Source organism: Orcinus orca, chromosome 6 (genome assembly GCF_937001465.1).
Source record: "Orcinus orca chromosome 6, mOrcOrc1.1, whole genome shotgun sequence".
Lineage (NCBI taxonomy): Eukaryota > Metazoa > Chordata > Mammalia > Artiodactyla > Delphinidae > Orcinus > Orcinus orca.
In genome coordinates, this window is record NC_064564.1 from 12,061,895 (window position 1) to 12,088,284 (window position 26,390).

General features: G+C 34.3%; 1 protein-coding gene across 1 annotated transcript in view; it reads right to left on the reverse strand.

The window, feature by feature from the left end:
- GLRA3 (glycine receptor alpha 3) overlaps positions 1-9,345 on the reverse strand; it is a 158,097-nt gene extending 148,752 nt beyond the window's left edge. The window contains exon 1 of the mRNA XM_004278690.4: positions 9,275-9,345. Within this exon, the coding sequence (XP_004278738.2) occupies positions 9,275-9,345 (71 nt within the window). The remainder of the gene's footprint in view (positions 1-9,274) is intronic.
- Between the last annotated feature and the right edge of the window lie 17,045 nt (positions 9,346-26,390).

Below are 26,390 nucleotides of genomic sequence, written 5' to 3' on the forward strand. Positions count from 1 at the left end.
AGCTATCATGACATGGAAGCTCAGTACTGCTTCATTTTGTAGAGGTGGGGATAGATCCCAGATAGGAACAAGTGAGACATAAGTAAGTAGTGAGGAAATGGAAAAACGTAGAAGAATATTTTCTGTGAAAGAAAAGAGAGATAAGAGGCAAGTGGGTAAATATATTACCACAGACAAATAAAATTGGGAATAAAGAGAAAAAACAAAGCACCAAATCTCTCACTAATTTTCCTCCTAAATGCTAGAAGGAAAGAAAGACAGCATAGTATTTTTATTTATGCCTAGAATTATTTATTTGAAATTGTAAATCTGCTTTGGGGGGGTGGGGAGAAGTGTTTCATTTCAGAAATGAGTGAGCCCTGTCAGTGTGCAAGACACTCTTTTAAGCCCTGGTGATAGAACTAGAAATATGTTACTGTCGCTGCCGTCCAGGGCTTCACGGTTTGAACTAGAGGCAATATTCAGGCCATTACCACAGCCCTGGGACATATGCAATAATAAAGGTACTGTATTCCTGGAAGCACAGAGGAGGTATCCTCACCTAGACTTGGGGGAGCTCAGAGAAGGATTCTTCAAGAAGGTAAAGTGAGTTGAGTAGAAATTAGCCAGACAGATAGAATGCATATGGTCCTCCCAGGCATTTGATGGATGGTATTTGAGTGGTTGTTTCATCAACGTTCACATCATTTATCTTCCCCCAATTCCCCACCTTAAGTATTGTATGGCCAGTATGAACCAAACCAAAGCAAAACAAACCAAAGCAAAACAAAACCAAACAGCAAGATAAACATCGTTTTCTGATGATTTGCTGACACCTTACTGCCAATTAATAATCATTCCTACTTTCTTTTCTATTAGTAGCATTTTACTTGTTACTCTATTTTCTTTCAATCAGTTTTTTTGTTTTATGTGGACCATTTTTTTAAAGTCTTTATTGAATTTGTTACAATATTGCTTCTGTTTTATGTTTGGGTTTTCTGGTCGTGAGGCATGTGGGATCTTAACTCTCCGACCAAGGATCAAACCTGCACTCCCTGCATTGGAAGGTGAAGTCTCAACCACTGGACCGCCAGGGAAGTCCCAATCAGTTTTTATTTTAATGGTAACATTACTCTCAGCTTTTTGTATATATCCCTGAACTCCTGAATTGAAGAATATCCAGACCTTATGTCAGTACTAACTGTTGAGATCCTTTCTATAACAACTATAAATTTAACTTTAAAAAGGAATTTGAACTTTTTCATTTATCTTACTTTGAAAACAAAAGAAAGTCAACAGAGTCTAAATCATAGAAAAATAAACTGTAAATGATATTATCTCCAAGATTTTGTTTTTTAAAAAATAGTTTCATGAAATTATGAAAGTCATTGAACAGTGATGTTGGTAGAGGCAACTATGATTTGAAATTTATTGATGGAAGCCTAGTGGCTTCTGGGAACTTTATGTACTTACAGAAAAAGATGTCACTAAAGTTTCCTAATGTTTTTAGGATTAAATTATCTTAAACAGTGTCAACAGATAAATGATTGCTTTACTTCTAGGTCATGACTCCAAACAATGAAACTATACAACTATAGTCTAAGTATCATAAAAAGTAGCAACCTTTACACCATGCATTCTCAAGAGGGGTGTTATCACCCCAAGGAGGGTGGGTGAGTTTTATCTTGGGGGTGAAAAATCTTATTCTTCTTACATATAAAGCACAAATCTATCTCTATCTCTATGTATCTATGGCTATATACTACACATGAGCAAATATACAATGTACTGTGATATTACAATTTCATGCAGGCAATTAGAAAAAAAAAGTCTAAAAATATCTTTAAAGGGCTCCTTAGGAGGCAATGATGGGGAAAATAAGTTGAGAAATAATGCATTATACAATAGAAACCTCAATTTCTCATGGTGATAAGGAGAAGCAAATCTATCACTTTTCCACTGGGAGCTGCCAATTTATGTCTGTTTTACAACTTCTCAGAGCCGGTAACATCTTCTGAGGCAATTTATTTGATCTTATAGCCTTTATGGTATCTTGAACACAAGATTCTCTTTCCACTCCAAGTAATAACACAGGTTGAAATAAAATTCAAATCTAGAGTTATAGACAGATAAACAGAGATGACAGGTAGGTAGGTGTCATCTCAGTGCGGATCTGTTGTTTTATCAAGCATCTACTCCAAGCATGACATTGAATTAAATATTATGGCAGTAAAACAAGATCAGAAACAATCCTATCCTCATGGGAGTTACAATCAAGAAGGAGAGACAAGACTTGCATGAAAATCTAAAACACACATTTGAAGGTGATGTCACGTCCCCCCCTCTACGGTGGCATATTATAGAAAGTTGAGATTCTGCTTCTCCAGCACATTGCACACTGCCTGGAAATGCAGTCATTGCTCCATAGACTTTTATAAAGTTACAAAGAGATTCAGGTAGACTGCTACAGGCACCCTGCAACTGGAGTATACAAGCTTCATGCATGGAGCAACCACATGGAAAATATTATCAATTCAAACTGTGTCTCAAATAAAAAACACACTCTCCACAAGCAGGATGGTCATTTTAAGTGAAGAAGCAAGCATGAAAAAAAAGGGAAAAAATACAGAAACAAATATTTGGGGAGAGGGAGCACATGTGCCCAAAGGAAGTTTCCTATGTCCAGGAGAAAACAGAATGACATTTTGTTTTTTATTCATTAAAATTATTTGATAAACATTTTCCTTTTCAGGTAAAAAGGTCCTTATTTGCTGGAAATTTTAACGTTTACAGGATGACTACCTGTTATAGATTTTTTTTTTTAATATTTAGGCTGCAACGGGTCTTAGTTGCGGCACGCGGGCTTCTTAGTTGCGGCATGTGGGATCTAGCTCCCAGACCAGGGATCGAACCCAGGCCCCGTGCATTGGGAGCGCAGAGTCTTACCCACTGGACCACGAGGCAAGTCCCTGTTATAGATATTTTTGAGAGATTTTCAAATTTAGGTACAATATTGGATGGACTAGTTACCTCCAATGTAAGCCCAACCAACCTATATTGGCAATGTTTGTAAAGTAGTATCAGAAATATCTCAGGGTCTATAAATCCTAATTGGTTATTTTTGTCAGTGTGTAAATTTTGCATGCACTCCTAGAGAATGCTTCATCGTTTGCATTGGAAGTTATTCCATGCAATAAACTATCTCAGAGGATGTTAATAACCTTTCCACTTTATGCTATTCTTAATTGTACCACTGAGGTTACTGCTTCTGTGCATCAAATTGTCTGAGAGGTACTGGCAATACTTCCTCCTAAAAATATCTCTAGTATGGAGATTCTGAAAGAATTTCAGAAATACACTGTAACGGAGCTGCTTTTTTTATTTTATTTTATTTTATTTTTTGCTATTGCTTCCTCTTCTGACAATATCTGAGGATTTCAAACTCTGTTCTTAAAATGTGTGTGGTTGCCATGCAGTTGTTTGAATAGCTTCATTTTCTGGGATGAAAGAGCTCATTCTATTCACACACTCTGTTTGTTACTAAACAGTTGGTCCTGTCTTAGAATGCCTGCCTTCACTCCAGAACCAGTTCTCGAAGCTAACTCGCTTATCTCTCTTCTTGATGCATTTTTCCAACAAGACAAAGCTACAGCTTTCTTCTAGTGGAGAAAGACAAACCACCCATGTTTCAAAATGGACATCTGCATACACAGGAGTTCATTTTCAATAAATACAGTTAATCCAAGTATAACGCTAATCATTTGGCGAAGAGTTTAAGAGACAGGTTTGGTGGGAAAATCAAGGAGGATTCATCCAATATGCTTATGTAGTAAGTAAAAGTTAAAGATGCATCTTCTCCAAAATAATTCCCTAGAAGTCTCCTGAGAAAACTTAAGTTTTTAATCATCCGTGACTGTGGACTAGTTTATGAGATTAGTTGAAATTAGAGCATTCAAAGGCTCTATAGAAAAGGGATAGATATATGCTATTGATAAGAGCAAGTCCTTGGGATCGACAGTATAAAATTATGATAAATCTATGACTTTGTCACTTATTTATGACCAGTCGCACCTCCACAGTTTAGCTCAGGACTCTCTCTGAGTACGTCTCTGTGGCCTGCTCTAAATATTCTACCTTCATCTCATATAAATATTTTTTCTGTTTCTTGTTCTTTGCACACAGTGTGATCACCTTTGTAACAGTTTAACTGTTCAGTCTACAGTTCAAGCATTGTCTCTGTTTTCTCAGCTGACAGCAGGATACCCAGATCTACTGCTACCATCTCAAACTCAAAACCAAGTTCACTGTCCCCTTTTCTTCCAACAATCCAAATCCTCTACCTGATTTTCTTTCTTTAAAGAGATCATATTTTGATGAAAAATTCAAACATGATCTCCAAACTCTAAAACAAGCAGATTGTCCTTTTCTTCTAGTAGTCTTGTCATTGTTGTCTGTTTACATAGTTTTTTACTATTACTGATGATTATTAGCAATCTTATGATTAATTGTAATTTTGAGGTAAACTCTACCTCTGAAAGAAAGGGATTTATAGAGATATTTTGAGCCCAGTTACCAGACCATTCCTATAATGATAACTATCCAGTTATAATTAAATGATTTGCTTCTAAATTTCATCCATATTCCATTATGAAAGGAAGCTGCAACTCCACATTTTGGCTGGTTTATTATTGTAGTCAGCTCAATAGTTGTTGCTAGCAGAATATGATTTTAAACCATAAATTGGAAATCTTTCAACTGAATTTGACCATCACCATTCCCTTAGCACATGATAGGCTTGTATCATTCCTATTGCATAGAATATTTTCTTTATATCTCATTTCTGCCCATTGAACAAGCATCTTATAAGATCCAGCACAAGTACCAACCCTCTGGGGAACTTCCCTATTTCACATTGCCTAAAACATTGCTGTTTCTGTTTGTCTTTTGTCACTGGACCTTTGTATTTTCTTTCCTGCTAGACTCTAAGTTCCATGATGAGAAAGGGGATAATTTCCCAATCATCCCTAGCCAAACTGTACCTAGCACAAACATGTGTGCACAGAATGTGATGAGGAAATCTTGTTGAATTGCTTAACATTACACGTTAAACACATATTTGGTGATTGACTTGCCTCAGTACATAGTTGTGTGATCAAGGGAGAGAAAAATTACATACAAGAGGAAATATTTAAAAGCTGTTTCCTGAATCTGCAAACTGCTTGAGGCATTGACTAGAGAACTGGGCCACGATCCTTCTACACTTAGGAAAGCATATGATTATTTATAGATACAAAGGGAAGAAGCATATATTATGTGTAGCATAATTTAAAAACACTATGTAGAATCCTGCTACAGTACCTACATACAAGAAATCATCATAATAATGACTTTATCCCCTGAAGTACATTTTCTTCAAAATCTTACATAAGAAAATAGACCCAACATTAAAAAGAATTTTCCCCATCCTCCAAAACGTACCAAAAGCAAAAAATAAGAAATTCTATGCCAAAATGTTTTTCTTAGGCTTTGAAGTAAATCAAGAAAACATTTTGTTTGTGATTATCATAAAGTATGAAATTCATACATTCAGTGTTTTGACACAATATACCATAATTTATTCAAATAGCAAGTCTGTGTTGGTATCAAACTATAAAGATGAAAAACAAAATTGTATGTTGTGAAAATAATTAATTTAGATGAAATATTTTTGGCAGTTCTCCTGCTTTTGGAATTTGTTCTGTAAGCTCTTCATAATCATCACTTATTTACATTTCAAAGAAAGCTGAACACTGGTGTTTTGTTCTTTATTTTATTAGTATGAGAAGTAGAATCCAAAAGCCATAGGAAAATTTTTTCAAAAAACAGCAATATCTGAGCAAAATGTGAAAATTTTAAAAACTTCACTACTAGGAAAGGTAGATTTTTTATGTCTGTGTCTGACTTGTATTTATTAAAAGAATTCACCTCTTTAATAAGTTCCCTTTAAATATTACATTTCTAATACCTGATGTATTCTGATAATGAATACTCCTAATTATAGTATAGCAGTAAATGTTTTTGTTTTGCTGTTTTTGCCTTAATAAAACTCATTTACTGGGGTTTCCCTTGTGGCGCAGTGGTTAAGAATCTGCCTGCCAATGTAGGGGACACAGGTTCGAGCCCTGGTCCAGGAAGATCCCACATGCCGCGGTGCAACTAAGCCCATGCGCCACAAGTACTGAGCCTGTGTGCCACAACTACTGAAGCCCACGCGCCTAGAGCCCGAGCTCTGCAACAAGAGAAGCCACCGCAATGAGAAGCTTGCATACTACAATGAAGGGTAGCCCCTGCTCGCCTCAACTAGAGAAAGCCCACGCGCAGCAACAAAGACCCAATGCAGCCAAAAATAAATTAATTAATTAATTAAAAAAAATAAAGTGGTACTGACTTGTAGAATCTCTGTGGGGAGAGAAGCTTCCTAATTAAAAAAAAAAAAACTCATTTACTAAAATGTAGAAATTATGCCAAGATAGAAACTAAAATATTATCTGTGGACTTGCAATAATAGTCTACAAAAGCACTATAAATTTTTATAGTAATGTTGCACTGATCAAATTTTGTACTAGTAATAGCAACAGGAACTCTCATATATTACTGATAGGAGTTTAACTAGGTAAAACTACCTTAGAAAACTTGCAGTATCTACTAAAGCTAACCATACTCATATCCACCCTATATTCTAGCAATTCCTCTGCCTAGTGAAACTCTTGGACCCAACTCATATAGTCCCCAAAATGCACGTATTCACATGTATTCACCAAAAAAAGGCATGATCAAGGAGGTTCATAGCAGCACTAGCCAAAACCTAAAAAAATACCCAAATATTCCTCAGTAGGACAATGGGTAGATTGTGATGTCTTCATATAATGGAATACCATACAGAAATGAGAATAAACAAGCTACTGCTACATGCTATAACACAGATAAATCACATATGTTTCATAAAAATAAAGCAGACTCAAATAAGTATATAAAGTTCAAAAGCAGGAAAAAGTTTTATTGTCCCATAAGTCAGGATAGAGATGATTTTGCAGCAAAGTAGTGCTTGGGAAAAGATATGGTGGTAAGAGGGGGCATGGTGAATGCTCGTGTGATGCTGACAATTCTACTTCTTGATCCGTGGTCTCTTGACATGGTGTTACCTTTGTGCCACTTTATTTGGAACTCTGTTGTTTGCACATTTTTCTTTGTGCATTTATATCTCAATAAAAATTTTTAAAACCTTAAACCTATGGGAAAAAAACGCTTCTACTAGTATGTTATTTAATTAAAACTTCATATATGGTTTCTGGTTGTTGTTCTTACTTCCAAATTTCCCTGGAAATAATATTTTTCAATTAAAAAGATATATTTATGAATTTAAACAAAATACTTTTTTGACTTTAGGTTTTCCTTTACATGTTTCCTTTTTTGCTCAATACCTCACGAATAGGCTTAGCGAACAAAAAATGGTCTCCATAAAGAAACTGTATTTTGCAAGATATTTCCAGTAGAGGGAGCTTCACTTTCTAAAGGAAATTTCTATAGAAAATTTTCCTTCAAGGACCATCACTAAAAAATAAAAATACTTAATTTTTTTATGTATGATTAAAGTTCTTCATAGAGTGATGGCTACTAAGACCAGTCTAAGATAGAGAAAACTTTTTTTCGATTTGTGAACGAAAAAAGAAAAACTTGATGAAGAATATAGTATCACCAAAACTTCTATATTGGGTATGTCTTTTTCAAGTGATTACATTTTTAGACTATTCATAAAAAGCATTTTAAACTAAATTATTTAATATTAATGAAGATAAATTCTAAGAATATATCATAACAAATATTATGGTGATTTGCCATTATACAAATTTGACCTCATCGATCAAAATATTTTAGTTATTAACATTAAACTTCCTAAACCTAAGTATCTATCAACTAAGCTCTTCTGATTTCTTTGAAAAAAATAAATATGTGTATTATCTAAGATATTAAGAAATAATTATGGTAAAATAATTTATCTTATGACATGAATTTTGTACTCCTTTCCATACAATTTACATAAATGTAAAAGCTCTACATTCTTTGCTTTGGTCACTACGTATGAAACTTGTAACAATTGTAAAGTTACAAAAATTTACTGTCATTAAAATATTTTTCACTGAAAATATTCTGATTTACAATGGTTTCAACACCTCACTTCAGAAAAAATGGATAATTTCAGAAATATAATAACCTTCACAACTAGTTCCTGTTACTAAAGGTAGTTATTATGGGATATGCTATGTTTTTCTAATGCGCCTAACGATAAAAACTTGACATAGCAACCCAGAAAAGAATATTTACATACTTCAAATGGAAACCATTATACAAATAGTTACTCTCATTATTTGATTTCAATCTTCTTGAAAGTCTTGTGAGCCAAAAAATGGAAATTTTAAGGTAATTATAATAGTAAAGTAAAATTTATATTGTTGGTTCAAAAATCCACGAGCAGTATCTTGCTTATACATTGTTTGATGAAGAATGGGGGTTAAATTACTTGATCTGTGTTTAGTCTCTCTTCTCTTTTAATTAAAAAGAAAAAAAAAGAAAGCCTACCAAATATGACTGGATATGATAAGAAAATGACACATCATAGAACAATTTTACCATTCAATAGGTTTCTTATTACTTTCTCCAAAATAATTATTCTTGGCATAGAACATATCTGGTGATTTATTTATTATTTTGCCTCCATGAACCAGGCTCTTTAGAAAATAGTACTTGCAAGGCCTTTATTATTCTATTCATTTGAACTTAACCTCTAGATATATCAACAATGTTCAGAATATCTCTGATCACTAAATGTTTATGCTCTAGATTTTTTTTTGTCTTTTAAAAAGTAAGTAATGTTCCATTTCTAATTACTAAATGTTTTGTAACTTTCACAAAAGAGAGTAACACCCAGAATTTATAATTCACTTAGAAAAAAGAAACACTTAAAGCAATTTGAGAAGGAAGACCTAGGCTTTGGAAATATTTTTTTGCTAGGGTAACCTCAGCTGCAAATAATATAAGATGCCAGTTACTAAAATACATTAATTAGTGAAAACAGAGCAAAGTTATATGTTGTAGAGGTCTCAAGAGATAGACTGCTAGATACCTTTAGATAGAAAACAATACGATTTAAGGGACACTTTCAACAAGTCAACTTCGAGTTGCATTCTTGGTTTCATCCATGACAAGTAGTTGCAAGGCTTGAATGAGTTATCCAACTGTTAAATACAAGTGGACTCACCTGAGTAGCAGTGCTGCTTCCCAGAAGTAAAATCCCGAAACTAATGTCCGAAAGTGTCTCACGTAGGCCATGATACGGAGGGAAAGATTCACGACTCTGAAATGAGTCTTAGCCAAGGCATGGGGAAGGAGAAAGCCGGGAATGAGAGTGTGCAGTCTAACTGCGTGTGGTGTTGGTGGAGAGCAACGCCTGGAAAGCTTCAGCACCTGAGACAGCTCCCCGCGATCCGCGGAGACCCTCTCTTTCAAACACTTGAAATTCCCTTTCGACCCCTTCTCTGAGCAGGAGCTGAAGGGAGATTCACAGGATTACACATGTGCAGGTGATTTATACAGTGACAGCGGAATAACGGATGAGATGAGAAGTCTGAGGTGCCTAGGTTCTGGGCAGCAGTTCACGGGAGCTCTAGCGGCAAAAGAAGAATGCTAGTCCTTTCCTGACTCAGACCCACGACTGGAGAAAGAGCAACAGCGGGAGCAAGGATGCGTCTGCACCTGCTCCAAGCGCCGCCCGCCCGAATCCCACTGTCCACCTTTGGGTAAACCCCGGGCCACTAGCGTGGCAGAGGGAAGCGGGGGCGGGGCCAGACGACACGGTCTTGCCAGCCAATCACAACCGCACAGCGGGGCAGAGTGACAGGCCACTCACGACGGTAGGCGGTGCTTAGCTAGCCAGGCTTTTAAAAAAAAAAAGAAAAAGAAAGAAAAAAAAGGCGTTGAGTAACTGGTGCAGAGCCTAAACCGCAACTGGAAGGAACTGGGGGAGGGGAAGCCTCTGCGCTAAGAACTGGGGGAGTCAGCAGCATTTATGGATTAGGTAGCAGAATCGCGCTAGAGGGACCCTCCATTGTTCCCTTCCGGGAGAAGGCGCAATTTAGTAATAAAAGGTCTTTTCGGATGAGACCCTGTCTCTTTGACCTTACATCAAAATGCAAGAGTCAACAGTAAACCCAGACCCTTGGAGAGGTCTAGGGAAGAGCAGAGAATGTGGTGCTGAAAACCAGCGGAAGAGGAGAATCAGCTGCTTCTAGAATCGTCTCACAACCCTGGCCGGCTTCTGGCCGGGAAACGTTGTTGACTGGAGTCAATTGAGTTTCCTTCAGTGACAATACGGGTTCTAAAAAGATGAAGGTGGGAAATCTAAAGACATGGCTTCTGAGGGGACAACGCTACACACACACCCGTTTTTTCTTAGGCGTTTTCCATATCTTAACATTAAACTCCAGGGAGAACGACAACTAGGTCATATGGTTCATCTTTTCTTCTGCCATCCAACTCTCTCCCTCGCCCACCCCTCCCTAACCATTTATATGGGGACTTGGATTGGAAGACTGGAAAGGGAAAGTGAGTGCGTGTGTGTGTGTGTGTGTGTGTGTGTGTGTGTGAGAGAGAGAGAGAGAGAGAGAGAGAGAGAGAGAGAGATCATGCACACGTTTCTATGCTTCTTCATGCACCTCAAAATAATGGAATTTTTAATCATTAAAACTTAGGCTATTAGATCTTTGAGTGGCTTTTATTTACTATCAACTAGGATCAAAATATTCACTCCTTGAATCTTAGCTTTTTCCCAAAACTCCCTCAGGTATTTATTCTGAAAGCCCTACTTTAATCTCTTACTTTTCTCAATGACCAAACTACATGCCAAGAATGTCTTTCCTTTCTCACAAACGTTTTCTTCTTAATTAAATCCAAGAGCAATTGACATATCAATTATCCCATAATTCTCTGTTTAACTGGAAAAGTATGTCACTAATTTTTACCCTCCAAATGAGGGCACGGTGAAAAAAAAAAATCTTTCTCTTTACTCTTTAGTAGACAAGCTTATTTATATTCCGTGTAAATAAAGAAATTTTGGATTTATTTCCAGACATTATTATTAAACCTGCCTCTTTTCACATTTGGTTTTCCGACTTAAATCACAAACTTCCAGAAGCCTCTTAAGGAATATAGTTGATTCTGCCCATGAATGTTTCTATCTTGAGAAGTGTCATATAATTTTAATTAACGCTGTTTTTCAGTGAATCTTTGGAAAGCTTTCTAAGTGCAAATGCTTTTTAGTTGGTCATTCTTTGAATAGCAGTAATTGTTTTAAAAACCACACACAATCAAAAAACAAAACTTACTATATTTCAAGAAGACCTGGGTTCCTTGCCTTGCTTCATCACTAACTATCTTTGGAAAAGTAATACATTTTTTAAAATACTTTTACTTAATATATCTTTAAAAATATATATTTATTGAGGGAACTGAATGAAATGACTTCTGAGATTTATACTCTGGCCCAAAGGAGAGAGCCAATGAATGTTTAAGTGAGCAAATCAGTGGATAATATTTAAAGCTCTGTGTTTACATTAATCTGGATAATTATGTTACATGATAGCTTAAAAGGCAGGATAATTTTAGCTGTTTCATCTCATCATTAACACGAAAACATAGGAACGTTAGACTTTATCAAATTTATATAGTCAATCAGTTTATTGAATATAATGTCATATAAGAGGATGGCTGGAGTCCCCATATTACTTGTTTTTCTATTTCTTGCTTTTTTTTTTTTTTTTGACTGCGCCCTGAGGCATGAGGAATTTTAGTAGTTCCCAAACCGCAGAATGAACCCGTGCCCCTGCAGTGGAAGCGTGGCATCCTAACCACTGGACCGCCAGAGAATTCTCCCCATATTACTTGTTTTTCATAGCATCATGATTATTTCCTTCAAATTACTTATGGCAAGCTACCATTCCCCTCATTTATTTGTTTGACTTTTCCACCAGAGTGAAATAATGGCTGTTATTTAGCACAGCACCTAGCATACAGTAGATAATCAATGTTTGTTGAATGTGTCAATGATCATACTAGAAATATGATTATTTTTAAATTAGTAAACGAATGAATTTGTTACAGTGTGTGGGGTACTAGATTAACTTTGATTAAATAATTAGAAATGAATCAAAGTGCGTCGTACTGTCTTGTTTCTTTTAACATTTGATGATTAATTTCCCAGTGCTTCTTGTCTATGTTGTTTATGTTGTTTATTCTTAATTTCTATAAAGTCAAAATAAATTTTATGCAACTACATATTGTGGTAGCCATTCTTGTAAATTTTACTCTTTGGAGAATAATTGTCCTGATTGTATGGTAGGTGAATGAATGTGTTTTTGGGAAAAAAGACCATTTTATGGCTGATGAGCATCTGACTAGCATTCATGTAAAATTAAGCTGGATTCTGATATAGCCAAATCTCTGCTCTTCTTCTTCAGGCCTTTATTATTTCCTTCTTGTACTAATAGATTATTTTTCACATTGGACAAGACATGGCACTTCTGAGCTAAATGAGATATTAATCTTCCTCATATTTAATAGTTTCCTTTTACAAGGAAGGAATTGTAGCCCAAAGTGGTTAAGTGATGGTTACTAACCTTCATATTCAGCAAGCTGAAGATATCAAAACTGAATTTGGTGCTTCAGGTGCATTGTCCAGTATTTTGTATACTACCACAGAGCTATCTTTAATGGTGTATTTTCACTATTGTTTCAAGATATATGCATATTACTTAAGCTACAGAAAAGTAGATCAATTTCAATGTAAAGATAAAGCTTTTTTCATATGCTCAATTGTTACTACCAATGAGCTAAACATATATAATATTTTGTACATACTGCTAAAATGATTTGTTATTTAGTGAAAATTTTACTTACTTTTTTGAAGTTAATGTAGTATCGGGTTAATAACTATTTACTGAGAATCGATCAGATTCAGTAGCACTGGGTCATTCTAGTCATCTCATCAAAAGCTTGTGTATGAGTCAAAATGTCAGTTTTAAAACTTATAAAAGGCAATGTCACTTTTGGAATAATTAGAATAGTCACATCTTTGAATTAACACTCTAGGAAGATTGAAACAAAGCTTTAATTTAGGGCTTCCCTGGTGGCGCAGTGGTTGAGAGTCCGCCTGCCGACACAGGGGACACGGGTTTGTGCCCCGGTCCGGGAAGATCCCACATGCCGCGGAGCGGCTGGGCCCGTGAGCCATGGCCGCTGAGCCTGTGCGTCCGGAGCCTGTGCTCCGCAACGGGAGAAGCCACAACAGTGAGAGGCCCGCGTACCGCAAAAAAAAAAAAAAAAAAGCTTTAAGTTAAAAATCAATCAGGAAGTCACATGTTTAATACAAATTAGGTAGAGGAGAATTAATCCTATGGCAGTGATAGATATCATCACCAAGTATGTGTGCCTAGTGAATTTGTCTTTTGCATAGGGATCTACATACTGAACAGACTACAATAATAATCACATGTTAGCTGATCAGGTGACCCTCCTTTTTTGAAATAATAGCAGAAATATCCAATGATTTATCTCCTTTTTTTCTTTTTTTTCCAGGCTACAAAATTTTTCACATGGATCTCAGCAAAAGTCTCCTAATTTTTTCTCTTGCTTGCTCTCTTATTCCCCTTGATTAACCCTCCACTGTGAATATTAAGGGGTTTTTGTTTGTTCTTTGTTAGTTTTAGTATACCGAATGATGTCACTTCTATTCCTAAGACTGTTCAATGCCTTTCCATTGCAACAGATTGAAATCCACATTCCTCTTCACAGCTGGCTCTAAATGATTTTCCACTGACAATCTCCTCAGCCCTTTCTAGTGTGCTTTTCCCCCATAATGCACCAGTCACATGAGCTGTTTCTTATCTCATGATTTCTCTACTTCAAACTTTCTTCCTCTGTGCTTCTTATGTCTAGTCTCTTTCAGCCATTAACTCACAGTATAAATCTCTCTCTTCCTTTCTTTCAACAAGATTTCCCCTAAACCTTTATATTAGGATTTATTTCCTGCAGAAATCAAACTAGAATTTGTTTGTCTTTGTTTGAATACTCCTGGAAGGCAGGGGAAATGTGCATCCTTATGCCTGGCACATGTCTGGCAGGTGGTAAATGAGCAAGAAATATTTGTTGAATGAACAAATGCAGAAACTTTCTCTGCTCTTTAGTTCTTTCAAGATTCCATTCTTACTAATCTCTTTTAACCTATTCTTTCTTCATAAAATTGTTTAGATTATAGTGTTCTCTCCAGGCCAGATATATTCCTTAGCCATCTAAAAGTAATCTTTGAGTTTATATGTGGGTCTTCAGTTCACTCTGAGAGTGCCTTATTTATAAATAAGATTAATATAATACACTCTATTATGATATTTACTTTTTTAACTCTCAGACTGTCATCTTTTCTCCGAACTGCAGTGAAAATCTTCCATAATTCCCTAAATGACTTCAAATAGTGGGATATTTGAAGCGATTAATTAACTGGATATTTTGTTCTTTCTCTGAATATTTGGTCTCAAGTAGGCACGACTTGTAAAAGCACTTCCAAATTATTTCCTTAAACAGTTTCTTCACCAACAAATATAAGGTTTATAATATGCACCATCTTGGGAGCTTCCTGAGATATACATGTGAATGGGAAACAAATCTTGTCCTAGAGGAACTATAATACATAGTGTGTAAGGTGTACGTGAATATTCATAGTATCTCATAGAATGTTAAGTATTGAAAGAAGCAAAGAGAAATGCTATGGGAATTCAAATGCATTACTTCAAAATAGAAAGCACGAGTAGATTAGAAAATGTTGATAGAGTGGGGAACATTCAACAAAGCTTTGAAACCAGTTCATGGTTCATTTTTAGAATTTGAATGAGTGGAAACTATAGCAGAAAAACTTTGTAGGAGGGTAAAAAAAAATCTTCAAAAGCTTAGAAGCAGAAAAAAGTGGGGCGAATAGGATTTCAGTAACAATATTTGTGCAGTTAACTACTGTGTTGGATATTTTACGTCTTATCTTAATTTCTGCTCTCAAGATTCTAAGGTATACATATTTCTGACCATGTTTTAATAATGAGGAAACTGAGTTCCCATGATTTTAAGAAGCTTTTCCAATATCACACTATTATTATTTTAAGGCAGAAATGACCTTCAAGTTTTATCTAACTTCTAAACAATTTATACTATCTAACTTCTGAACAATTTATACTATTGGTATGAAAAAAAAGGATGACTGAAGGAAAATAGTGGTAAATAAGTTTGAGGCATATCATGGAGGACTGTAAATACTGGGTCAAATAATGAACAAATTTAAAAATTGTTGCTAAGTTTTCTGGTTAGTTGACAACATGTAAATGTGGTTGTAATGTCAGGAGATACCTTCACCCACTTGTTAATACACCAACCAATAAAACCTCCATTTCATACTTACACTCCTGAGGAGGTTTTCTCATCATGTAGATTTTTTTCATCACAGGCCTCTTATATAAATATAAGAAATATAAAAAGCTTTAAAACAAACAAAACCCCAAACACCACAACCTTAACTGATGTTTTCATTTTTCACCTGAGATGAATTATGAGTATGATACTCATTCTCAGTATCATATATGTGTCATGATATGCTAAATTGATTATGGCAGTCAACTACAGATTGGAATATATTGCAATATGTTATTTTCAAAATGAGTAACAACACTACTTCCAAACAAATCCAATAGAATATTTTCTCCAAAACTCTGATTTAATGTGAAAATGAAGAATATTCATATATATTGTTAAATATCCAGGTTAGAAAAAAACTGAAAATTTCAGCAATCCCTTAGCCTTATCATACTTTATATATTCTTGTTGATTATCACTAAAATAATATTATTTTCTTCATTCATAGGTCAGCCACAGGACACGTACTACTACTAAACTTTAATTACTTGTGATTTGAAGTCTAAATATTGCAATTCTATTATTGGTGGATAATACATAATAAGGCATACATCCATCTACACAGCTTTTGTCAGAAATAAAGTAAGAAGATAATTAGGGTGCATATACAATTATCAGAATATGTAATGATATGCTATAAAAATTAATAATTTACCTCTATAGAAACAATTATCATCCATGAATTGATATAACTAATAAATATTCTATGATTTTGACTATTAATTTCTAATTTCTGAAAACGAACAAATTTATATGTATTTTACAGGAAAATTATCACTCCCAACTATCTCCAAAATTTCTTTAAGATTTTCTTAATGACTTATTTTTAGTATTTTTGACAAACTAAAAACAAAAAAAGCCCATTCCCCAAATACCTAAAGTACGAAGAAAAAAAAGCTCATCCCCCAAATACCTAAAGTATGAAGAAAATACTTGTTTAAAAAACCTAAGTGGTAAGCTGAGATTGCATAGAAATCAGAGGCCCAAACTGATGAAAAATCAGGAAGCTAAAAATGCAAATGAGAACTAAAACTGAAAAGATTCCAGTAGTAACAAGCTGATCCCTCTTGGACTGGAGTTTCAGTGTTTACCAGTTGCCCACTGAATTGGAGACAAGAACTAGAACTCAAAGACCTAAAAGACTTGCTTTTTTTTAACCAGAAATCCCTGGAATTGATAACCACAAGAAGCAATTGATAAAAACTATACACATCCCAAAGGATTCTGAGAAAGAAACTTGTCTGTCCCAGCTTTAGCTTGGAATGGAGGAAAAAAATCTCATTGAAGAGTTATTTGCCAAAAACTAGCTCACACACAGTTTTGAGCCAGAATTAACACCACATGTGGCCACATAAATGCAAGTTACAAATGTGTATTTAATTGGTGCTGTCAATGTAATATCCTTAGAAAACTGGCAGAAACAACTATAGTTACTTCCTAGAGGAATATATCTTAGGACCAAGTCTGAAAAAATTTCCTTAGATAAAAGTCCAAAGAACATATGCTCAATATCAAAAAACAAAACACATGAATAGACAATCACCATGAGTTATGTCAACAAAGCAGTTAAAACAGAATTACAAGTGCAAAGACTGTAGGCATTTGAATAAATGGCTACAGAATATAAAATAAGTGCGTTTAATATGTGAAAAGAACAAAAATATGACTAGGACTATAAAATTGGCCAGGTAGTTGTGAAAGATAGCCAAGAGAGTATCTAAAAGTAAAAGTTACAATAGCTGAAATTAAAAAAGCATTTGATAGCTGAAACAGTGGATTTAATATGATGAAATATAATTAGTGGGTTAGAAAATAGATCCAAAAATTTACACAGTATGAATCATGAAGAGTAAAAGATATTCAAAACAGGTTTAAAGACACAGCAAAGAGATTCATAATTTCTTACAAACATTAGATTTGTGTTCCCCCCAAAAGAAAGATGTGTAAATTAAACGGAGTGTAAGTAAAATATGAAAAAATAATAACTGGAAATTTTATCAGAATGATTAAACACGAATTCTCACAATAGAGAAGTGCAAAGTGTCCCAGTAGGACAGGTGGAGAGAAAACTACAACTAAAGTCATCTTAATACTGTTAAAGAAAAAATATTCAATACCAATTGTTAAAGCACAGTAAGGAAGACTTTATTCAAGGGGGCAAGGGGACTATCACAATAGGTAGAGGACCACTGAGATGGAATTTTGCAGTGGGGGAGACAGATTAAACTCAACTTCAAGTACAGCATGGGCGAGTGGTAATTTATAGCCAAGGAGCATGGTGGGGGTGGGTGGCTAGAATGTTACTAAGAGGAAACAGGGGTAAGGGAAGATTCTGGCTAAACCAACCTAACAGGATTCTTGCTATGGGGCAGGTCAGCCCACCTTGGGGCTGGTGGAGGATGAGGAACTTGATGAGATTATCAATGGTCATCAGATATTGGAGCGGGGAGGGGATTCTGATTAAAATGACTTAGCAGAATTCTTGCTAAAAGTGGACAATGCATAGATGAACACAGAAGCCGAAAGTCAGGCCAAGTTGGAAAAGAGTGCAGGGGAGGCTGAGAAAATTTTGTCAATACAACTATGTATTACTAAAGACAAATAGAAGGTCTCAAAATCCACTACAGAGAAAAGACAGATTATTTTTTAAAAATGAAAATAAAGACTAACAGCTATATATAGTTTATAAGAATCAGGAATAAGCTAAAGGCTATCTGGAAGGGTAAAACTAAAAGGAGGGGGGAAAGTACATCAGGTAACTGCGAACCAAAAAAAAACAAAGCTGGTGTAGCCCACTAATTTTAGACAAAATTAAAGGAAATTACTTATGTACAGAGAAAGAGGGTCTTTACATAATGAAAAAAGTTTCACCAAATAGATATGAAAACTAAATTTGTATGCACTTAAAAATGAATAATACAGCTTCAAAACTGTAGAGCAAAAAAAACAAAATCTACCACTATAATGGGATAGTTTAATATACTATTCAGTAGCTGTTGGACCAACCTTACAAGAAAATCTAGATATGAATTTTGAAAAAATTCTTTTCAATGCTTTATATATAATATATATGTAATTAACAAATTCGTTCTAATGAATAGTACAATATTACATCCCAACATTTTGTAATAAGCATTCTTTTTAGACATGCATTGAACATCTATAAAAATTGAACATAATAATGTGGGCTATAGATAAGTTTCAACTAATTTAAAGAAGTGGTTATCATCTCAGAAAATGAACCCATGACTGGAATTCAATAAAATTAAAATGAATAAACATGCATTAAGAAACTTGTGGATATAAGCAATGATATAAATAATTGAAATTTTAAAATAAAAATACTACATATTAAAAGAAGATAAACCTGTGATTAATTAGAAATGTATAGCCTTAAATGGTCATAAAATAAAGGCTGAAAATTAATAAGATACAACTTATGATGTTGGAATGAACAAATGAATGAATCTCATAAATGTAGAAATAAAGAATAAGAAACATAAGAACAAAAATAATTTAATGGAAAACAAATATGAAATAGATGATCAGGAAAGCAAAATGTTGTTTTTGAATTTTATATTTCACAAATTTAATAATAATATATTAGTCAAGTACTGGTAGGCAGAGCATTTCTTAAAAAATCAAGAAGAATAAAGACTGACAACCCAATAGAAAACAAATATGGAAAGATTTCAGAAAGAGGAATTAAAAAAAAAAAGAATTAGGTCATTTATAAAGTTAAAGATGTTAAACTTTATTTGTAGTTAAGGAATGCAAATTAAATGAGACACAATTTTAGAGCCAAAAGATGGGCAAAGTTAAGTTTAATCATAATACCAATTGTCCCAAGAATGTGGATCAATGTAGAAGTTATACAGTGTTAATGAAAATATACATGATATTATACCAATTAATCTAACGGTTGTGAGCACGTTGTGTATTTTGTTTGCAAAAGGAAATTGTCTATTTTCTCCTTTTAAATTAAAATTGTCTAAAAAAGTATTTTGAGTGGCATATTTTAGAATATTTCTTTTTAAAAAATTTTTATTGGAGTACAGTTGTTTTACAATGTTGTGTTAGTTTCTGCTGTACAGCAAAGTGAATCAAAGAATATTTCTTTTTTAAAGTCTACTTAGCTAAGAAGTTAGTAACTATCGTATTTAACAAAAAGTGACATTGTTTAAAATGATTCACTAATTCTTTTACTCTTGAGTCTTCAAACTAAAGCTTCTTTTCCTTTCTGTAATTTTCCCTGCCTTTCACTAAACTTAATTGAAATGTAGGCTATGAGTTGTTTTACTAGAGAGGGTCCCACTTGACACTTAAATAAAGTGATTAGACTTAAACAATGACAAGTTCTTACGCCCACTAGTTACTTTTCTGCTTTAAAAAAAAATGTATTGCAAAGGCAATATTTTATGCTTTATTGTTCACTCAAGTGAAAATGCAAATAAATTACCCAAAAGGTGGTTTATAGATAAGAGAGTTTGTAGTAACAATAATGCCTTTGAGTGTTTTTATAAATACTCATTTATTTTTCAGCTGGTAATATGTACGATGAACATTTGAAATTTTAGTTTCTTATGATAATTGTCTCTTGGCTCTCATGATCCCCTCAGGTCTTTTGGACTAGAATCCTTTTATCATTCTATCTACCTGAAGAATTTTGTGTTGCAATACGCCTACCTTAACGGCATCTGAGGTCATCACCAATCTAGAGCTTAATTAATATATTCAGTAGAGTCTCAGGGATAGACAGTTGACTTAAATATGGCTGTTGTGGGTTGAACCATATCCCCTGAAAAGAGATATGTTTGAAGTCCTAACCCCCAGTACTTCAAAATGTGACCTTATTTGGAGATAGGGTCTTTATAGAGATGATCAAGTTAAAATGAATCATTCATTAGTTTGGGTTCTAATGCAATATGACTGGTGTCCTTATAGAAAGGAGAAATTTGGACACAGAGGTAGACAGGCTTAGAGGGAAGATGATGTAAAGAGACACAGGGAGAAGATGACCATCTAACAATCCAAGGAAAGAGACCTGGAACCAATCTTTCTCTGTCAGCCTTCAGAAAAAACCAACTCTGCCAACACCTTGATTTTGGACTCCTACACTCCAGAACTGTAAGACTGTAAATTTCGGTTGTTTAAGCCACCCTATTTGTATTACACTTCTATGGTAGCCCTACCAAATTAATAATATGGCTCTCTACATCTTTTCTCCAAATTCCTGACTACCTGTCTTTTCCAAGTCAAATTGGTGTTGAAATTGATCTGTATCTGGGAACAGGTGAAGGTTTAGGCTCAGAGGAGATCTTGATGGAGAGAACTGGTAGACTCTTTCTTCCTTGGGATAGAGTAAAGTTAACCACAATCTTGGAAAAACCTGGCACAGAGATTCTTAGAGGAAATTTTGACATTGATGAAAGTTTGTCCAATAAGTGTGACCTTAGGGACTATGGGGGAGCTGGACTAGGTCCTCTGCTCCTGAAGTTGAGAATAAACTTGGAGACCTGGAAACAGGGAAGCTTTAGCCTGCTACTCAGCGGGGGACCTGCAGCCCCTCTGCCCCGCGCAGCTAGCTCAGTGTTGCAGAAACAAGCTCCACTTGTTTACTTCTACCACCAGATCTAAGGGCTAATAAAGAAAATAACAAACCATCTAAGGGATTCTAACAGCCAGAGGGAGGAAGATCCAGTCAGTACAAACACATTTCATGCCAGCAAAGCAGAGTTGCTGTAAGAGACAGAAAGCCACTTGAACAAATAACACAAACACTTAAGGAAACTCAAGTGTATCCCAATCACTTGAGTTTGTTTTGAGGAACTATAACTGAATTAAACATTTTTAGGCCCGTTTCCTTGTCAGTTACTAACAGAGAGTTTTTCTCATTTTCTTCAAATTATGAAAAATCTGTTGACATCAGCCAATCAAATTAGTTTTTGCCACATGTACAGTTTTGTCAGAGTTTTGTTCCCTCATGTTTATTGGTGCTTGAAAATTTAATACTTACTATGTCACACAGAACATTGCTGTTTGAAAATTTGTTACTGTATCACATATATAATGTTTATGATATTAATTCTGTGGCTAAGAAACAATATGATATTTTATGTGTTTTATGGGTTACCATTAGAAATTTTGATTTGTTAATATTAACTTCGCCTCATTCTATGTAGTGTTTAGGAAAATGAAGAAGAGAGTTATAAGAGAACAAAACTTGTTAAGTCCTGTGAGTTGTCCTTATTATTTTTGGAATTAATAAACAGCTATTACGTACTTAACTCTTTCGTCCTCAATATTTGAATTATTCTCAGAATATCATGCTTGTTGTCTTTATAATACCAATTTAAACATAGAAGTACTCTTACTTAAAGATGTTATAAAACATTTATCTTAATAAGATTATGTATACTATATATTTCCTTTTTGAAATAATTTTTCGTATTATGATATCATTTATGCTTTATTTTGGCATTCATAATTTTGCTTTTAGGCAAAGCATTTTATCATAATTTCATTACAAAAGATTTTCTCCAGTCAGATTATATTTTCCAGTTAATAATTTCTTGTTTTTTTCTATCTTAAAATAGAATTTTCCTACATGCTTAACTTCTTCAAACGTATTAACTAGTGTATTAGGTGAAAACTACTATAATATCAGAAGAATTATGATAATTTGCTTTGCAAAACTTCAAATGAGTTCCAATCTCTTAAGTGTTCTGTTTTATACATAATATATGATCTGTTCAGGGGATAATGTGATTCATTACACTCATGCATAATTTTGTGCTCTTACTTATCTGAAACTATACTGATTTATTTTCCTGAGCACAGTAGTTAGGTTGTAGCTGAGGGTTGCTTTTTTTTTTCTTTTAAATTAGTCACCATGCCATACTTTATATCCCCAGGATTTATTTTATAATTGGAAGTTTGCATATTTTGACCCCTTCACCCATTTCACCCACCTCCCAACCTCCACTTTTGGCAACCACCAATCTGTTCTCTGTATCTATGAGTTTTGTTTTGTTTTGTTTGTTTGTTTGTTTTTAGATTCCTAGAGAGATCATACAGTATTTGTCTTTCTTCTGTCCAACTTATTTCACTTAGCATAATGACCTCAAGGTTCATCCATGTCATTTCAAATGGCAGAGTGTCCTTTTTATGGCTGAAAAACATTCCTTTGTATGTGTATATATGTATTTTATATTATGTATGATTATATATATATATAAAAAACACTTTCTTTACCAATTCGTCTATCTATGCACAATTAGGTTGCTTCCATATCTTAGCTATTGGAAATAATGCTGCTATGAACATGTGGGTTGCAGATATCTCTTCAAAGTAGTGTTTTCATTTTCTTCAGATACTTACCCAGAAGTATAATTGCTGGATCATATGGTAGCTCTATTTTTAATTTCTTGAGGAACCTCCACACTGCTTTACATAGTGGCTGCACCAATTTACGTTACCACCAACACTGCATGAGGGTTCCATTTTTCCACATCCTCGCCACAACTTTTTATTTCTTGTCTTTTTGATAACAGCAATTCTAGCCTGTGTGAGGTGATACCTCATTGTGGTTCTGATTTGCAAATCTCTGGAGATTAGTGATGTTGAGCACCTTGTCATGTACTGGGGCTTGCTTTTTACTTCAAAACTGAAACAGTTGCAGCTTTAATAATTGTCACAAATTTATTTCGGAAAACGAATTCTTCTTAATTGACAAACTTTAACACCTCCATCCATCTACCCACTTAATAGATTTAGATATCCCTCCTCTATACTGTATGCTTATATCAATTATAGAATTTATTATAGTTCAAATTTTTATTTACATGCTTGCTTCTTCAACTGAACTGGGAGTTCCTTTAAGGATAATATTGTCTTTGGTCTACATCACAGCCTTGAAACTTACTTACATACCTGACACAGAATACAGGCTAAACAAATGTTTAGAATGAATGAATGAGTAAAGTGTGTATTTTTATTAACAACTGATGTAGCATCTCTTGGTTAAGTTGGAATTTTTAGCCAGAGTGATTGATTTGCCCTCATTTAATAGTAACAGAACTAATAAATGGTCTACATACCAATTCAGCCTGTTTTCATACCAAAGGATATTTTTCATATTAAACAGATACTACTGAAACAGATGTTCCTCAATTAGGTGCCCAAAACAAATGAAACAGAGCAGATGCCACATATACAAACAAATGTTTCACAGTTGTAGTTTCAAATCTGTGGTCATGATGGTTAGTATTCTATTTGTGTGCAAAAAATTTTTATTAGTCATTTTCTGGACATGTTTGAAATGCTAAGTATCTGAAATACTTAATATGCACTTTCCCTTTCTTATGCCCTGGAGGAAATCTGTGAGAAGTGTAAATATTTTGAAAGGATTAATTTTTAACACCTTGTAGAATTTTTCATTATTTGCGTTCTAGAAATATAATTTAATGTGAGAAAGATATTTATTTGCTGAGACACTGGAATTTTAAGGAAACTTCAAGACCAAAAAAGATTTTTAGCATTGGATATAACTGGTCTGAACTCAGGTCCCAGAATTGTCACTTAACCTCCTTGTTATTTTGGATGAAATCCTTGTTCTAACTTAGCTTTAGTTACTTATTATAAAATTAAAGTTATGATATTTTATATATTTTCCTTTCCTCTTCAGTTTCTCCAAATAAGTCTGACTTCTTTAGAATTTCTCTTGAAACTTCCATAATTATTAACTGAAAAGTTTGTTACTCTATATTCCTATTTGATTTTATCTACTTAAAAAACATTTTAATGTATAAAGATATTTCTATTTTATTAACTTTTAAAATAATAGCTTTGGGGCTTCCCTGGCAGTCCAGTGGTTAAGACTTCACCTTCCAATGCAGTGAGTGAGGGTTCCATCACTGGTGGGGTGGCTAAAATGCCACATGCCTTGTGGCCAAAAAACCAAAACATAAAACAGGAGCAATATTGTAACATACTCAATAAAGACTTTAAAAATGGTCCACATAAAAAAATCTTTAAAAAATAAAAAATAAAATAGTAGCTTTATTGAAATATAATTTACATTCACATTATACAAATTCACTCTTTAAAATTACCTTTTAAAATGCACATTCCTCCATGTGCATTTCAGTGGTAATTAAGTTTATTCATATAACTATGCAACCATTCCCAGTATCTGATTTTAGAACATTTTAACCACTCAAAACAAAACAAAACAAAAACCCATATCTATTAATAATCACTTCCTATTTTCCCTGTCTTCTGCCCTTGGGAACCACGAATCTACTTTCTGTCTCCATAAACTGACCTATACTGGACATTTCATATAAATGGAATCATACAAGATGTGTGCTTTTGTGACTAATTTCTTTCATTGCATAATGTTTTTCAGATTTGTTGTAATACATTGACCCTGATATCCTAAATTAGTTTGATGTCTAGCAAACATAAGTACTTATGGTTCTATTTTGTTTTTATCTAATAGACTTTATTTTTTTAAAACAGCTTTATGTTCACAGCAAACGAGAACAGAAGACACAGAGATTTTGCATTTTCCCCCTGCACCTACTCATGCATAGCCTCCCCATCATCAACATCCCCAGACTAGTACATTTGTTATAATTGATGAGCCCACATCTGAACATCATTATCACCCAAAGTCCGTAGTTTACATTAAGGTTTACTCTTGCTGTATCACGTTCTATGAGCTTGGACAAATGTATAAGGACATGTACCTTATAGTATTATACAGAATAGCTTCACTGCCCTAAAAATCCTCTGTGCTCCACCTATTCATTCCTCCCTTCCTGCCTCCAAACCCCGGACAATCACTGACCTCTGTCTATAATTTTGCTTTTTCAAGAAATTCATATGGGTAGAATCATGTACTTCTGACTGGCTTCTTTCACTTAGTAATATTCATTTAGGTTTCCTCCATGTCTTTTTTTTTTAAGATTTTTTTTGATGTGGACCATTTTTTTAAGTCTTTATTGAATTTGTTACAATATTGCTTCTGTTTCATGTTTTGGTTTTTTGGCCACGAGGCATGTGGGATCTTAGCTCCCCGACCAGGGATCGAACCCACATCCCCCACATTGGAAGGCGAAGTCTTAACCACTGAACTGCCAGGGAAGTCCCCCTCCATGTCTTTTAATGGCTTGATAGCTTATTTCTTTTTAATACTGAATAATATTCCATTGCCTGGATATACCATAGTTTATCCATTCACCTACTGTTTCAATTCCATTTATTTCTTCTCCAATTTTTATTATTGCTTTTGTTTTGCTTACTGTGGATTTAATTTGCTCTTCTTTTTAGTTTGCTAAAGTGGAAACTTAGAGTATTGATTTTAGATCTTTCTTCTTTTCTAATATATTCTTTCAGTGTTATAACTTTCCCTATAAACACCGCTTTTGCTGCATCCCACAAATTCTGATAAACTGTGTTTTTATTTCCATTTAGTTCAAAATATTTTTAATTTCTCTTGAGATTTCTTTTTGACCTATGGGTCATTTAGAAGTATGTTGTTTATTCTTCATGTATCTTGGGATTTTCCATTATCTCTCTGTTATTGATTTCTATTTTAATTCCATGGTGGTATGAGAAGAGATATTATATGATTTCTATTATATGTTAAGGAGTGTTTTATGGCCCAAAATGTGGGCTATTTTGGGAATTGCTTGATGTGAACTTGAGAAAAATGTGTATTTTGCTGACGTTAGAGGAGATAGACTGTAGATGTCCATATATGCAGTTGATTAATGGGGTTGTTAGTTCAGTTATGTCCTTACTGATTTTCTCCCTGCTGAATCTATTCATCTCTGATAGAGGTGTGTTGAAATCTCCAATTCTGA